General features: G+C 38.6%; 1 protein-coding gene across 1 annotated transcript in view; it reads left to right on the forward strand.

Annotated features, from left to right (window-relative positions):
• The window catches only part of ZC2HC1B (zinc finger, C2HC-type containing 1B), a 39,146-nt gene that overhangs the window by 16,553 nt on the left and 7,926 nt on the right, over nucleotides 1-14,667 (forward strand). The window contains exons 5-6 of the mRNA XM_008592046.1: nucleotides 1,153-1,292; nucleotides 4,825-4,933. Of these exons, the coding sequence (XP_008590268.1) occupies nucleotides 1,153-1,292; nucleotides 4,825-4,933 (249 nt within the window). The remainder of the gene's footprint in view (nucleotides 1-1,152; nucleotides 1,293-4,824; nucleotides 4,934-14,667) is intronic.

Below are 14,667 nucleotides of genomic sequence, written 5' to 3' on the forward strand. Positions count from 1 at the left end.
ACAAAATAAACCCCAATCCCTGATTGCTTTAGAGGGATAGGCTCCAACCAGGCTTTGCTATGAGCAGCTTCAGGTTCTAAGAAGACCTTGGATCTTTCTCACTATCCATTTCTCTCACTAGTCAATTATGTCTGGTAATTGCAAATGAAAGAAAATTTTGGACAGAAAGGTATTTTACAGAACCACAGAGGGCCTGGCTGCCTGAGATGTATCACTAGAAGCTGGGGGCTTTTCTTCTTTTTTTTTTTTTTCCCCTTTTTGTCTTTTTTACTGACCGGTAACGGGATCGCACCCCTTGGTGTCGCGCCCGTACCGGGGACCGGCAACGGGATCGCAACCCTCGGTGTTGCGCCCGCACCGAGCTCAGCCAGTGAGCGGGAACTGGTCTCCACATGGGATCCGAACCCTCAGCGGGAGTGCCGCCACACTCCCAAGCGGCGCACTCTCCAGTGCGCCACCGGGCTGGCAGCTGGGGGCTTCTCTGAAGCCACTTTCCTGTCATCTTTTTTACCCTTTTCTATTTTTTGACCACACCCCTACCTTTTATCCTTTATAATCTCCTTCCTGAATGTATTGTTTGCCTCCTCACATAGTAGTTAAGTGAAAAATGTCGCTGCAAAAACAGTATGTCTCTGCCAGTGACATAGTGACATTGGCTTCCAATCCCACCCACCAAACCCACATTCTGAAACATCTGATCTCCCTCTGAACTCTGCAACTTCTGTGTTACCTTCTCTCCCACATGGTACCACAACCTGGGCTTTTGAATCTTCCGTGTCCTTTTGTACCATCAATACTAACATGCTGTGATTCCAGGACTTTCTTTAAAGAAGGATTCACTAAATAATTCATTTAATTGGGAAGTTCCTAAGTATAATTAATCTATTTCCTAAGATATATATCATGCAAACCTTCAAAGGGCACACTCTTAATAGAAACGAGTGCATAGGTAGTTAAACTTTTTCCCTGGCACGTCCTTTATTTGAGCCCTTGCATGTCTTCCCCTCTGGAAAACGCTCTCAAACCAGAGTTTGAGACCTTGTCCTTTTATGTTTGAGCAGAATTCATATTTTATTTATTTTGTTATATATAGTTCATTCCATACTTGGTTTTGAAATGTTAATTGCCACTTGTTTTTATCTTTACACTTAGATTATATTCAATGCCCATATTGTATGAGGAGGTTTAATGAAACTGCAGCTCAGCGACATATCAATTTCTGCAAGAATCAGCCTTCTCGCCGAGTCTTTGATCCAGCGCAGACAGCAGCCAAACTGGCATCCAGAGATCAGGTAAATATCTCTCCCCAGGTGTTGGCTTTTGTGTCCTTGCAAGCCTGGGGCAAGCAGGTGGAATTTGCTAGGGAACCTCAGTTACTCATCCTAAGAAGTGTAAGGACCAAGAGAGCTGGTCACTGTCACTCATCCCCGTGTGAGTCGGCTTCTATTGGTGGCGGAATGCTTTCCAGCTGACAGCACCTTTGGTTGTTGTAGAAAAAATATTTCTAAAGCATTTGAAGCTTCTTGGGCTGAAGACTTGAATATATAAATGTGTTTCCATAGCATTATGGTAAAACTCTGCTTATCCAATGGTGGTTATCAGCCTTAACTATCCAGCAGAGAATTGAAGTGAAATTGGCCTAAGTGGGGGAAGTTGTCACAAAGGAGATGCCCTACAGGTCATGTGTTTTGCTCTAAAGAGGAGGGAGCTTCAGTCTTTTATTTAAAGTCACAGAATCAACAGGTTAATGGAGTATGTAGACGAATGGAAGCAGCTGCTACAAAAAGGTACAAACGGATAAAATTACAATTGATTTATAAACACAGAACTGGAGCCAGCAAACAGCTCCATACACATCAAAGGTCCCAGGGACATAATTTACAGTATAGCATAAAAACTATTAGTTTAATAAACATGGCTCAGGCACCAAGAAAAGTTTAAACTGGCCTGAATACTCTAGGAGTATACAACATGTTTAGAAAGCTTTCTGTGAAATCCAGTATCTAATGGGGTGAGATCCTTTCCAACAGCAGCTTATCCTACAGACTATGGGTTCCAGGTTCTATCTCCACATATACTGGAGGGTTATTGAACATCTATTGTGTACCAGACACCATGCTACATACTGGTTGATCAAGGATTTGTAATTCAAATAAGGAGGGGGACTTGGAAACTACACAGTACAGAGGTCGTATAGTTGACATATATAGGGGGGTTTGGAGGAAGGAGCCACTGGGATTCCTGGAAGTCCTTTAAATCCTGGGATTCCTTTAAATATCAAAGTGGGCTCACCAGCCTAGAGTTGGAGTTGGGAAGGACATTATGCACAAAATGTCCTGCTTGCGGCCTGAGGTTTGTGCATAGAGTGCCTGTGGACAAAGGATGGGCCAGGCGAGGTGGGAAGCCAGACATACAAGAATTTTAACTGAAGCTAGTTCAGAGAAGGGGGAAAAAGGAATCAATTGGATAGATGCCCTAGAATCTGAGGACAGCCAGGCCTGAAGGCCTAGAAGCAGGAACTCGAAAGTCCCCAGGAACCCAGGCTTTCTTTCTTTCCATCTTTCTATCCCATCTCTCCCAGCTATGCTTCCACCTTCTCCTCTCTCTGCAGACTGGCTTTCTTGGCTTTTCTGTTCAATAGTCTGTTATTGACCTCATGCGACATCCTATAGGCAGTGTAGACTGGTTAAACAGTGGCGACCGGAGTGACATGGAACTGGCCTTTTAGAAAGGTTGCCCTTGCACTTATTCTTCAAGGTGGATTGGCAGGAGACCAGGTAGAAACCACAGCAACAAGGAAAGAATAAAGGTTAGGAGTAAGAGGACTGGAGGTGGGGGCAGGGAGAGAGAATTTAAGAAATAATTGACAAGACAGAGATAATGATTGGATATAGGGTTAACAGTGGCGACCGGAGTGACATGGAACTGGCCTTTTAGAAAGGTTGCCCTTGCACTTATTCGTCAAGGTGGATTGGCAGGAGACCAGGTAGAAACCACAGCAACAAGGAAAGAATAAAGGTTAGGAGTAAGAGGACTGAAGGTGGGGGCAGGGAGAGAGAATTTAAGAAATAATTGACAAGACAGAGATAATGATTGGATATAGGGTTAAAAAAAAGGGAATCAGGATTGACAGTAAGGCTTTTAGCTCCAGAGCCTGGGCAGATAGTAGTACTTTAAATCTAGATAAAGGAACACAGGAGGGAGGAGATACACGTGTTGGCAGGTAGTGGTTATGATAAATATAGTTTTAGAGATTCAATCTTTACCTCTCAGATAGCATGGGAATGAGTGCAATGTAGAAAGGGCCAGAATTCTGCAATCAGTAGTCAGGGTTTGCATTTCGATTCTATAATTTGTTATCTGTAGGTAAACTTGGATGAGTGACAAATTCTTTGAGACTCACTTTGATCTGTGAAATGGGGTTAATCATGTGTACCTTGTTGTGTTGTTGGGAGGATTCTAGATCATATAAGTAAAGTGCTTGGCTCAGTGCCCTGCACATAGGGTTTCCTCTGCCCTTCCTCTCTCCACATTACCTGCCGTCCTCCCCCTTTTCTGTTGGTAGGGTTGGCACCACAATATTGGTGGGATGTGACTGCTTTGGGCTTGAATTCAACTTAATTTTGGAAGAGTCTTTAGGTATAAGTCTACCTACACTTTGTAAATCAGTAGAGGGCGAGTCACATTTCTGCAAATGGCTCTTCTAACCAGTCCATGAAGTCAGCCAGCATTAGTGGAACCACAGAGAGCACAGGGAAGCAGCAAACGGACGTGTTTTTATTCCTGAAGGAGGCCAGCTGGCTGCCCTGAGTGGAACCAGTGACTTGGCCCTGTTCCCCTCCTTGTTTTCCAGAGCTAAGTGGTGATTGGGAGCACAGAAGAAAAATTGCTTGCTTTCTGAATCCCTCCACTCACCGTGGAGTCCATCTGAACAGCAGTGTGTGTTTCCCTGGGGCCAGCCTGGGGCCCTGCAGAATAGTGGAGCTTATTCAGAAGTGGAAAAAGAAGGCAGGGGTTGTTTCAGTTTTGAAGGGCTGTTCACAGCACAGCCGAAATGTGTTTCTATTTTAAACATAATCAACTTTTAAAATGTGTCATACCCTTAACCAAAAGAGACCAATATGGGCCTCTAAAGATAGCTTTCTTTGTTTGGATGAGGATGAGCTGCCTGCTGGAATCCCACAGCCATCCTTGCCCAAACAAGAATTCTCACTCGGAGAAACAACTCACCTTTATGCTGCAGTTTCCATGGAACAGGAGGTGGGATCAGAGTGAGGTAAAAAGGAGCTCGTAAGAAACCTTTTGCTCCTTATTTTGTTTTAATGTAACTATTCTGCTGCTGCAGCTCTACAGAGAGAAGGATGGCGTGGGGATGTTGGAATTCGATACTTAAAACATTTGCTGCCTACCAATCTCTTTTTCCTCTCTGTTCATGTTAAAAAACAAAATCATCTTCAAGTGCAATGAAAAAATAAAATGTCCCATAAACCATATCCTTATTGACATTAAGTGGTTTCTTATGTCTCCCTATGATAATTTTATAGCATAAACATACCACCAACAACCCAAGGGCTTGATTATGGAGTGAAAGCTTCAAAACCCAGATATGGCTTTGAGCACCAGCAGAGAGGACAGGAACCAGGCTAACTGAGGTGGGGGGTGTGTGTTTGTCCCCTTCGCCTGGGTGCAGGGGTCCCTGCAGGTGACTCCAATCTGCTGCTGGCTAAGTGGAAAGAGCTTCACCTTCTGTGTGGTACCTGAAGTTACAGAACTGTGTTCTCTCTCTCTCTGTGTCTCTCTCTCTTTCTCTTTTGCTCTTTATAGGGTAGGGCTCAGATGGGTCCGAAAAAAGAACCAACTGTTACTAGTGCCATGGGAGCTCTACTGCAGAACAGGGCACTGGAGGCCACGAGTGGGGTCCTAGCCAGGTCAGGTGAGTCAGAGCCTGCATGTCAGCTCTTGGATGGTGGAGTTCAGAGGGAGCCACTGTTGGCTTTAGGGTTTATTAGTAGTTGGGAAAGCTGTAATGACTTCCAATGTTGCATTTGAATACAAAGACATATGGGTCTGTTGGAAGTGAAAGTTTATTTGCCGAGAGGGAATATTTCTGGATTTATCAGGAATATGCAATTTTGATAGTGTAAAAAGTCAAATCCGAACAGCAGCAGGAGTCCAGAACCACTGTTCTCAGGTATAGTAAAATGGAAAAGAGATTGAGAACAGGAGAAAACCACATGTCAGGTGTTGTGTTGAAAAATAAGGAGTCTCCTTTCTAGAAACAAATAATTTCTTCAAAGTACCAGCAAGGAATAACCACCATTATAGTACTGACTATGTGCTGTACCTGTTTCATTTAAACCTTCCAATAGGTTTCCAAATATTTTAATCCACATTTTATAGAAAGGGAAACCAAGGCCCAGAGAGGATGTTATGTTTCTAAGGCACACAGCTGGTAACCAGCAGAGCTGGGTTACATATCCACCGTGCTAGCCCTTTTCATTAAGTTGCGTTACTAAATGTGGCAGTCTTCTTTATGAGCAACATACACTATGAGGGCAGTATGAATTATTTCATGACCATAGTGACATCTCCTATCAGTAGTCATATTTTGAAGTTATTATCAGAACTGGAGTAAGAACTTCCAATCTCACAGTCCATGAAGTAACATCACCAAAAAGCTTTTCTTTAAATTAGTTTTTAAATTCATCAGTGACTTATCATGGGCTAAAAATTTAATGGATATTTTAAAATTTTTCCCACAGCCCGAATCATTAGGCTTTTTTGTTTTTGTTTGGCAACAATATTGTTTATTTTTTTTTTAATTTTTTGTTTTTCTGATTTTTTTGGTAAAATATATGTAACATAATATTTATCATCTTATCCATTTTTAAGTGTACAGCTCAGTGGTATTAAATACACTGATAATGTTGTGCAACAATCATTACCATCCATCCCCATAACTCTTTTCATTTTGTAAAACTGATACTCTGTTCCCATTAAAAAATAACTCCCCCTTCCCCCTTCCCACCAGCCCCTGGTAACCACCATTCTACTTTCCATCTCTATTAATTTGAACACTCAATACCTCATTTAAGTGGAATCATACGGTACTTATCATTTTGTGGCTGGATTATTCCACTTAGCATAATGTCTTCAAGGTTCATCCATGTTGTAGCATGTCAGAACTTCCTTCTTTTTTAAGGCTTAGCAACTTTCCACTGTATGTATGTATGATATTTTGCTTATTCCTTCATCCATCGATGCACAGTTGGATTGATTCAATGCTTTAGCTCCTGTCAGTATTGCTGCTATGGGCATCCATGTTCAAGACCCTGCTTTCAGTTCTTTGAGCCCCTACTTTCAATTCTTTCGGTGTATATCCAGAAATGAAATTGCTGGATCATATAGTAGTTCTATTTTTAATTTTTTTGAGGAACTGCAATAATGTTTTCCACAGCAGCTGTACCTTTTTACATTCCCACCAACATTGCACTTGGGTTGCAATTTCTCCAATAACACTTGTTATTTTCTGTTTCATTGATAACAGCCATCCTAATGGGTGTGAGCTGGCATCTTATTGTAGTTTTGATTTGCATTTCTCTAGTGATTAGTGATGTTAAGAATCTTTTCAAGTGCTTATTGGACATTTGTATATCTTCTTTGGAGAAATGTCATTCAAGTCCTTTGCCAACTTTTGAATTCCTTATTTGTTTTTCTTTTGTTGAATTTTAGGAGTTCTCTATATATTCTGAATATTAATGCCTTATTAGATATATGCCTTACAAATATTCTCTCCCATTCCATGGGTTGCCTTTTTATTCTGTTGATATTAACTCTTGATTCACAAATTTTAAAAATTTTCCTGCAGTAGAATTTGTCTACTTTTTCTTTGGTTGCCTATGCCTTTGATGTCATATCCAGGAAATCATTGCCTAATCCAAGGTCACAGAGATTTCCTCCTAAGGAAGAATTTAAAAGTTTTATGTCTTACATTTAGGTCTTCGATCCATTTTGAGTTAATCTTTATGTATAAAGTCAGATAAGGCTCCAACTGCATTCTTGCATATGAATATCCAATTTTCCCAGCATCAGCTGCTGAAAAGACTGTCCTCTCCCCATGTAATGGTCTTGGAACCCTTACCAAAAGTCATTTGACCATATATGCAAAGGTTTATTTCTTAACTTTTTATTTTATTTTGTTGGTTTGTATGTCTGTCTTTATGCCAGTACCATACTGTTTTGATTACTGTATCAGGAAGTGTGAGTCCACCAGTAAACAGTCAAGATTGTTTTGGCTATTTGGGGGTCTCTTGACAGTCCATGTCAATTTTAGATTGTTTTTTTTTTTTTTCTATTTTTGCAAAAATCATCATTGGGATTTTGATATGGACTGCATCAAATCTGTATATTGCTTTGTGTGGTATGGACATCTTACTAATAATAAGTCTTCCAGTCCATGACCATGGGATATATTTCTATTTATTTATGTTGTCTTTAATTTCTTTCAGCAATGTTTTATAGCTTTCATTGTACAAGTCTTTCACCTCATTGGTTAAGTTAATTCCTAAGTGTGAGGGGTCTTCAAAAAGTTCATGGAAAATGCGTGTTATGAAAAAACTATGCATGGATTGCAAAATTTTTTTGAACCAAATAAACTTGTAATAACTTGTTATAACATATCTGAATAGGATCTAATTTGAGGTACTAAGAAAGATAAAGCATTAGTTTGAAAAGAGCCCCTATCAGAGCAACATGAATTCTACTAAAATTGGAGAAAGAACAAATGTCAAATGCATGGTGAAGTTTGGGTGGAAGAATGGTGAAATTACTGATGCTTTATTAAAGGTTTATGGGCACAAGGCCCCAAAGAAATCAGCAGTTTACAAATGTATAACTCTTTTTAAGAAGGGATGAGACAATGTTGAAGATGAAGCTCTCATTGGAAGACCATTCACATCAATTTGCTAAGAAAAAGTGAATCTTGTTTATGTCCTAATCAAGGAGGACTGACGATTAACAACAGAAACAATAGCCAACACTATAGACATCTCAATTGGTTCAGCTTACATAATTCTGACTCAAAAATTACAGATGAGCAAACTTTCTTCTGGACAGGTGCCAAAACTATTGCACCCACATTAGCTTCAGGCCAGAGCAGAGTTTTCAATTGAAATTTTAAACAAGTGGCATCAAGGGCCTGAAGCATTTCTTTGAAGCATTGTAACAGGAGATGAAACATGGCTTTCCCAGCACAATCCTGAAGACAGAGAACAATCAAAGCCATGGCCACCAAGAGGTGGAAGTGGTCCTGTCAAGAGCAAAGATCATGGCAATTGTTTTTGGAATGATCAAGGCATTTTGCTTGTTGATTTTCTGGAGGGCCAAAGAATGATAACATCTGCTTATTAGAGTGTTTTGAGAAAGTTAGCCAAATCTTTAGCAGAAAAACATCTGGGCAAGCTTCATCAGAGAGTCTTTCTCCACCATGACAATGTTCCTGCTCATTCTACTCATCAAACAAGGGCAATTTTGCAAGAGTTTTGATGGGAAATCACTAGGCATCTACTGTATAGCCCTAATTTGGTTCCTTCCGACTTCTTTTTGTTTCTTAATATTGAAAAATCTTTAAAGGACACCCATTTTTCTTTGGTTAGTAATATAAAAAAGACTGCATTTACATGGTTAAATTATCAGGACCCTCAATTCTTTAGGGATGAACTAAATGCCTGTAATCAATGCTTAAACAAGTGTCTTGGATTTGATAAAGATTATGTTGAGAAGTAAAGGCTTATTTTTTTTTCTGCATTTACATGGTTAAATTATCAGGACCCTCAATTCTTTAGGGATGAACTAAATGCCTGTTATCAATGCTTAAACAAGTGTCTTGGACTTGATAAAGATTATGTTGAGAAGTAAAGGCTTATTTTTTTAATTTTTATCTTTTCATTCCATTTTCCATGAACTTTTTGAAGTCCTCTCATTTACTTTTTATACATGGAATTATTTTCATAATTGCCTTTTCAGATTGTTCATTGTTAGAGTATAGACATGCAACTGATTTTCATGTGTTGACCTAGTATTCTGTTATTTTGTTGAGTTCATTTATTAATTCTAACAATTTTTTGTTTGTGAAATCTAGAGGATTTTCTACATATAGGATCATAGCATCTGTGAACAGAGATAACTTTACTTCTTCCTTTCCAATTTGGATATCTTTTATTTCCTTTTCTTGCCTAATTGCTCTGGCTAGAACTTCCAGTACTATAGAATTCGTGAAAGTAGGCATCCTTGCCTTGTTGCTGATCTTAGAAGGAAAGTTTTCACTCTCTCTACATTGACTATGATGTTCTCTGAGGGTTTTTCATATATGGTTTTTGTTATGTTGAGGTAGTTTCCTTCAATTCTTAGTTTATTGAGTGCTTTTACCATGAAAGAGTGTTGAATTTTGTCAAGTGCTTTTTCTGCATCAAGTGAGATGATGATGTGGTTTTTGTCCTTCATTTTGGTAGTGTGTTGTATTACATTGATTGATTTTTTATATGTTGAACCATCCTTGCATTCCAGGAATAAATCCCACTTGGTCATGGTATGTAATCCTTTTAATATGCTACTGAATTTGGTTTGCTAGTATTTTGTTGAGGATTTTTGCATTAGTGTTCATAAGAAATATTGTTCTGTAGTTTTCTTGTAGTGTCTTTGTCTGGCTTTGTTAGGGGTAATTCTGGCCTCATATGATGAGTTAGGAAGTGTTCCCTCCTCTTCAATTATTTGGGAAAAGTTTGAGAGGATTGGTGTTAGTTTTTCTCGATATGTTTGATAGAATTCACCAGTGAAGCCATCAGGTCCAGAGATTTTCTTTTTTTTCTTTTTTTTTTTTTTTCCTTTTTGTCTTTTTTCATGACCGGCAATGGATCGCAACCCTCAGTGTCGTGCCCGTACCAGACCGGGACCGGCAACAGAATCGCAGCCCTCGGTGTTGCGCCCGTACCTGAGCGGCTGGTCTGTACGTGGGATCCGAACCCTCGGCAGGAGCGCCGCTGTGCTCCCAAGCGGCGCACTGTAGCAGTGCGCCACCGGGCTGGCCCCCAGAGATTTTCTTTGTCATGAGATTTTTGATAATGGATTCAATCTCCTTACTAGTTATAAGCCTATTCGGGTATTTTATTCCTTCATGTTTTAGTCTTGGCAGGTTTTGTGTTTGGGGAAACATTTCATCTAGGTTATTCAGTATGTTGGCGTATGATTGTTCATAGTACTCTTATAAAATTGTTTTTATTTCTGCAGAATTGGTAGTAATATCCCCACTTTTATTTATGATTTTTGTAACTTGAGTTTTCTGTCTTTTTTTTCTTAGTCCATCTAGGTAATGGTTTGTCAATTTGTTGATTTTTTTCAAAGAACCAACTTTTGTGTTATTTTTTTTTTGGCTTGTTGGGGGGTTTTTTTTGCCTTTCACTTTTTTATTATTATTTTTTATTATGAATATTCATGAGATACAAAGCTGATTGTCACCCCTCATGCCCATGATGTGAGGGCCAGATTCATACTGGCAGCATACCCATTACCAGGAATTACATTTGTACCCCATGTCCCTCACCCAATTTTCCCCCAACCTCCCTCCTCCTCCCCTCTCCCCCCAGCACTCCACTTTGTAGCCCTAGGAATGTTCTCTCCCTCTGTAAAACCAATGCACTACAGTGGTCTTTCTTCCCTTCCTTCTTTCTCTCTTACCTCCCACATGTGAGTGAGCACATGTGTTATTTATCCCTCTGTGCTTTGCTTATTTCACTTAAACTAAGTTTCTCCAGGTTCATCCATGTTGTTGCAAATGGGAGTATTTCATTCTTTTTTGTGGAAGAGTAGTATTCCATCATGTATATATACCACAGTTTCCTTATCCAGTCATCCATCAATGGATCCAAGGATCCATAACTTGGCTACTGTAAACATAGCTGCAATGAACATGGGAGTGCAGGTATTCCTTTGACATGATGATTTCCATACCTCTGAGTATATATCTAGAAGAGGGATTGCTGAATCATATGCAAGATCTATCTGTAGTTGCTTGAGAAACCTCCATAGTATTTTCCATAATGGTTGTACTAATTTACAGTCCCACCAACAGTGTAGGAGTGTTCCCTTCTCTCCACACCCTCACCAGCTTTGTTATTCACTGTCTTTTTGATTTTAGCCAGTCTAACAGGGATGAGGTGGTATCTCAGTGTAGTTTTAATTTGCATTTCCCTGATGACTAGTGATGTTGAGCATTTTTTCATGTATCTGTTGGCCATTTGTAAGTCTTCCTTTGAAAAATGTCTGTTCAGCTCCTTTGCCCATTTTTTAATTGGGTTATTTGGGTTTTTTTTTTACTGTATAATTGCTTGAGTTCTATGTATATTCTGGATATTAATCCCCTGTTGGATGTATAGTTAGCAAAAATTTTCTCCCACTCTGTACATTGTCATTTCACTCTGTTGATTGTTTCCTTTGCTGTGCAGAAGCTTTTTAGTTTGATATAGTCCCATTTGTTTATTTTTTCTTTTGCTGCTTGTGCTTTCAGGCTCATGTTCATAAAGCCTGTGCTTGGACCTAATTGCTGAAGTGTTTCACCTATATTTTTTCTTAGTAATTTTACAGTTTCTGGTCTTATACTTAAGACCAGTCTTTAATCCATTTTAAGTTGATTTTAGTGTATGGTGAGAGATGCGTATCTAGTTTTATTTTTCTGCATATGGATATCCAGTTTTCCCAGCACCACTTGTTGAAGAGGCAGTCTTTTCCCCAATGTAGACTTTTGTTGCCCTTGTCCAATATCAGATGGCTATAAGTGTGAGGGGTGATTTCTGGGTTCTCAATTCTGCTCCATTGGTCTGAATATCTATTTTTATACCAGTACTATGCTGTTTTGATTACAATAACTTTGTAATATAATTTGAAGTCAAGTAGTGTTATGCCTCTGGCTTTATTTATTTATTTTTTTGCTCAGGATTGCTTTGACTATTTGGGGTCTTTTGTTGTTCCATATGAAAGGTAAAATTTTTTTCCCCATTTCTGTGAAGAATGTCATTGGTATTTTGATGGGGATTGCATTGAATCTGTAGATCTCTTTGGGTAGTATAGACCCCCTCACAATGTTAATTCTTCCAATCCAAGAGCATGGAATATCTTTCCATCTTTTTGTGTTTTTAATTTCTTTCAGAAGTGGTTTTTAGTTCTCATTGTAGAAGTCTTTCACCTCTGTTTTAGTCCATTTTGTGTTGCTATAACAAAATAACTGAAACTGGGTAATTTATAAAGAAAAGAAGCTTGTTTGGCTTACGATTCTGGGACAGCTGCATCTGGCATGGGCCTCAGGTTGTTTCTACTCATGGCAGAAAAGCTGGCAGATACAAGCAGATCACATGGCAAGAGGAAGCAAGAGAGAGGAAGCAAGGGAGAGAGAGAGGAGGTGCCAGGGTCCTTTAAACAACAAGCTCTCATGGGAACTAATAGAGCAAGAACTCACTCATTACTCCTGCACTCCGGGAGAGCATTAATCCATTCATAAGGGATCCACCACCTGACTCAATCAGTTTCCAATACTGCCACATTGGGGATCAAATTTCCACATGAGTTTTGGAGGGGACAGCACATCCAAACTCCATCAACCTCCTTGGTTAAATCGATCCCTGGGTATCTTATTTTTTTCATGACAATTGTACATGGGCTTATTTTATTTCTCTTTCTGTTAATTCATTATTTGAGTATATAAATGCTACTGATTTGGGGGCATTTATTTTGTATCCTGCAATATTACTGAAGTTATTAACCAGCTCTAGGAGTTCTCTGATAGAGTCTTTAGGTTTTTCTATATATAGTATCAGGTCATCTGCAAATAGAAAAAGTTTGACTTCATCTTTTCCAATCTGGATTCCCTTTATTTCTTTCTCTTGCCTGATTGCTCTGGCTAGTACCTCCCCCCCCCCCCCAAATAGAAGAGGTGAGAGTGGGCATCCTTGCAAAGAACCAACAACTTTTGTTTTCTGATTTCCTTTTGTATTTTTGACTTCATTTATCTCTGCTTTAGTCATTATTATTTACTTCCTCTACTAACTTTGGGTTTGGTTTGTTCTTTGTGTGTCTGTGTTCCTTAAGTTGCAAAGTAGATTGCTAATTTGAGGTTTTTCTTGTTTTTTAATGTAAGTATTTATAGTTTTAAATTCCCCTTTAGCACTGCTTTCACTGTGTCCCATAAATTTTGGTATGTTGTGTTTTTTATATCATCCATTTCAAAGTATTTTCTAATTCTTCTTGTGATTTCCTCCTTAATCCATTGGTTATTTAAGAGTATGTTACTTAATTTCTACAAATTAGTATTTTTTCAGTTTTATTTCTGTTACTGTTTTCTAACTTTATCCTGTTCAGGTTGGAGAAGATAATTTGTATGTACATATCTTTTAAAATTTATTGAGACTCAATTAGTGGCCTAAAATGTTGTTCATTGCATGTACACTTGAGAAGAATGTTTATACTGTTGTTGGGTAGAGTGTTCTGTACATGTCTGTTAGATCTAGTTGGTTTATTGTGCTGTTAAAGTCCTTTATATCCTTACTTATCTCTGTTTGATTATTACTGAGGGTGAGGTATTGAAGTTTGTTTACAGCTGGCTGGTACAGGGATCTGAACCCTTGACCTTGGTGTTATCAACATCACACTCTAACCAAGTGGCTAACTGGCCAGCCCCCTAATTCATATATTTTGATGGTCTGTCATTAGGTTCATAATTCTTATGTCTTTTTATTGTATTAAACTGTTTATTAGTATATAATGTCCTTCTTTGTCTCTTGTAATCATTTTTGATTTAAAGTTTATTTGTCTAATATTAGTATGGCCACTCCTGCTGTCTTTGGTTACTATTTACATGTTATATCTTTTTTAGTCCTTTCACTTTCTACCTATTTGTGTTTTGGGATCTAAAGTGAGTCTTTTGTAGACAGTATATAGTTGGATCTTGTTTCATTCATTGTACCAATCTTTGTCTTTTGATTGAAGAGTTTAATCCATTTACAGTTAAAGTAATTACTGATAATGAGGGATGTCTGTCATTTTACTATTCATTTTCTATGTACCTTATTGCTTTTTTGTCCCTCATTTCTTGCATTTGTATCTTCCTTTGTGTTTAGTTGTTCAGTTGTTTTTTTTTTTTTTTTTTTGTAGTGAAATGTTTAAATTCTTTTCTCATTTACTTTTGTATGAGGATACTTCAAAAATTTTGTGGAAATATAGGATTAAAAGATATACAAATTCTTCTATTAACTTTTAAAAGACCCCTTGTATATATTCTATGGTTATTTTCTTTGTGGTTACCATGGGTATTACATTTAGCATTCTAAAGTTATAACACTCTAATTTGAATTTACACCAGCTTATCTTCAATAATGCACAAAAACTCTGCTCCTTTAACAGCTTTGTCTCCACTTCTTTTGGTTGTTGATGTCACAAAATTACATTTTTATACATTGCGTGTCCAAGAACATAAACTAACAATTCTTTTAAATTCATTAGTCTCTTAAACTATATATAAAACAAAACGTGGAGTTACAAGCCAAAGTTATGGTACTAGGGGCCAGCCCGGTGGCGCACTGCTACAGTGCGCCGCTTGGGAGTGCAGCGGCGCTCCCGCCGAGG

Source organism: Galeopterus variegatus, unplaced genomic scaffold (genome assembly GCF_000696425.1).
Source record: "Galeopterus variegatus unplaced genomic scaffold, G_variegatus-3.0.2 Scaffold7529, whole genome shotgun sequence".
Lineage (NCBI taxonomy): Eukaryota > Metazoa > Chordata > Mammalia > Dermoptera > Cynocephalidae > Galeopterus > Galeopterus variegatus.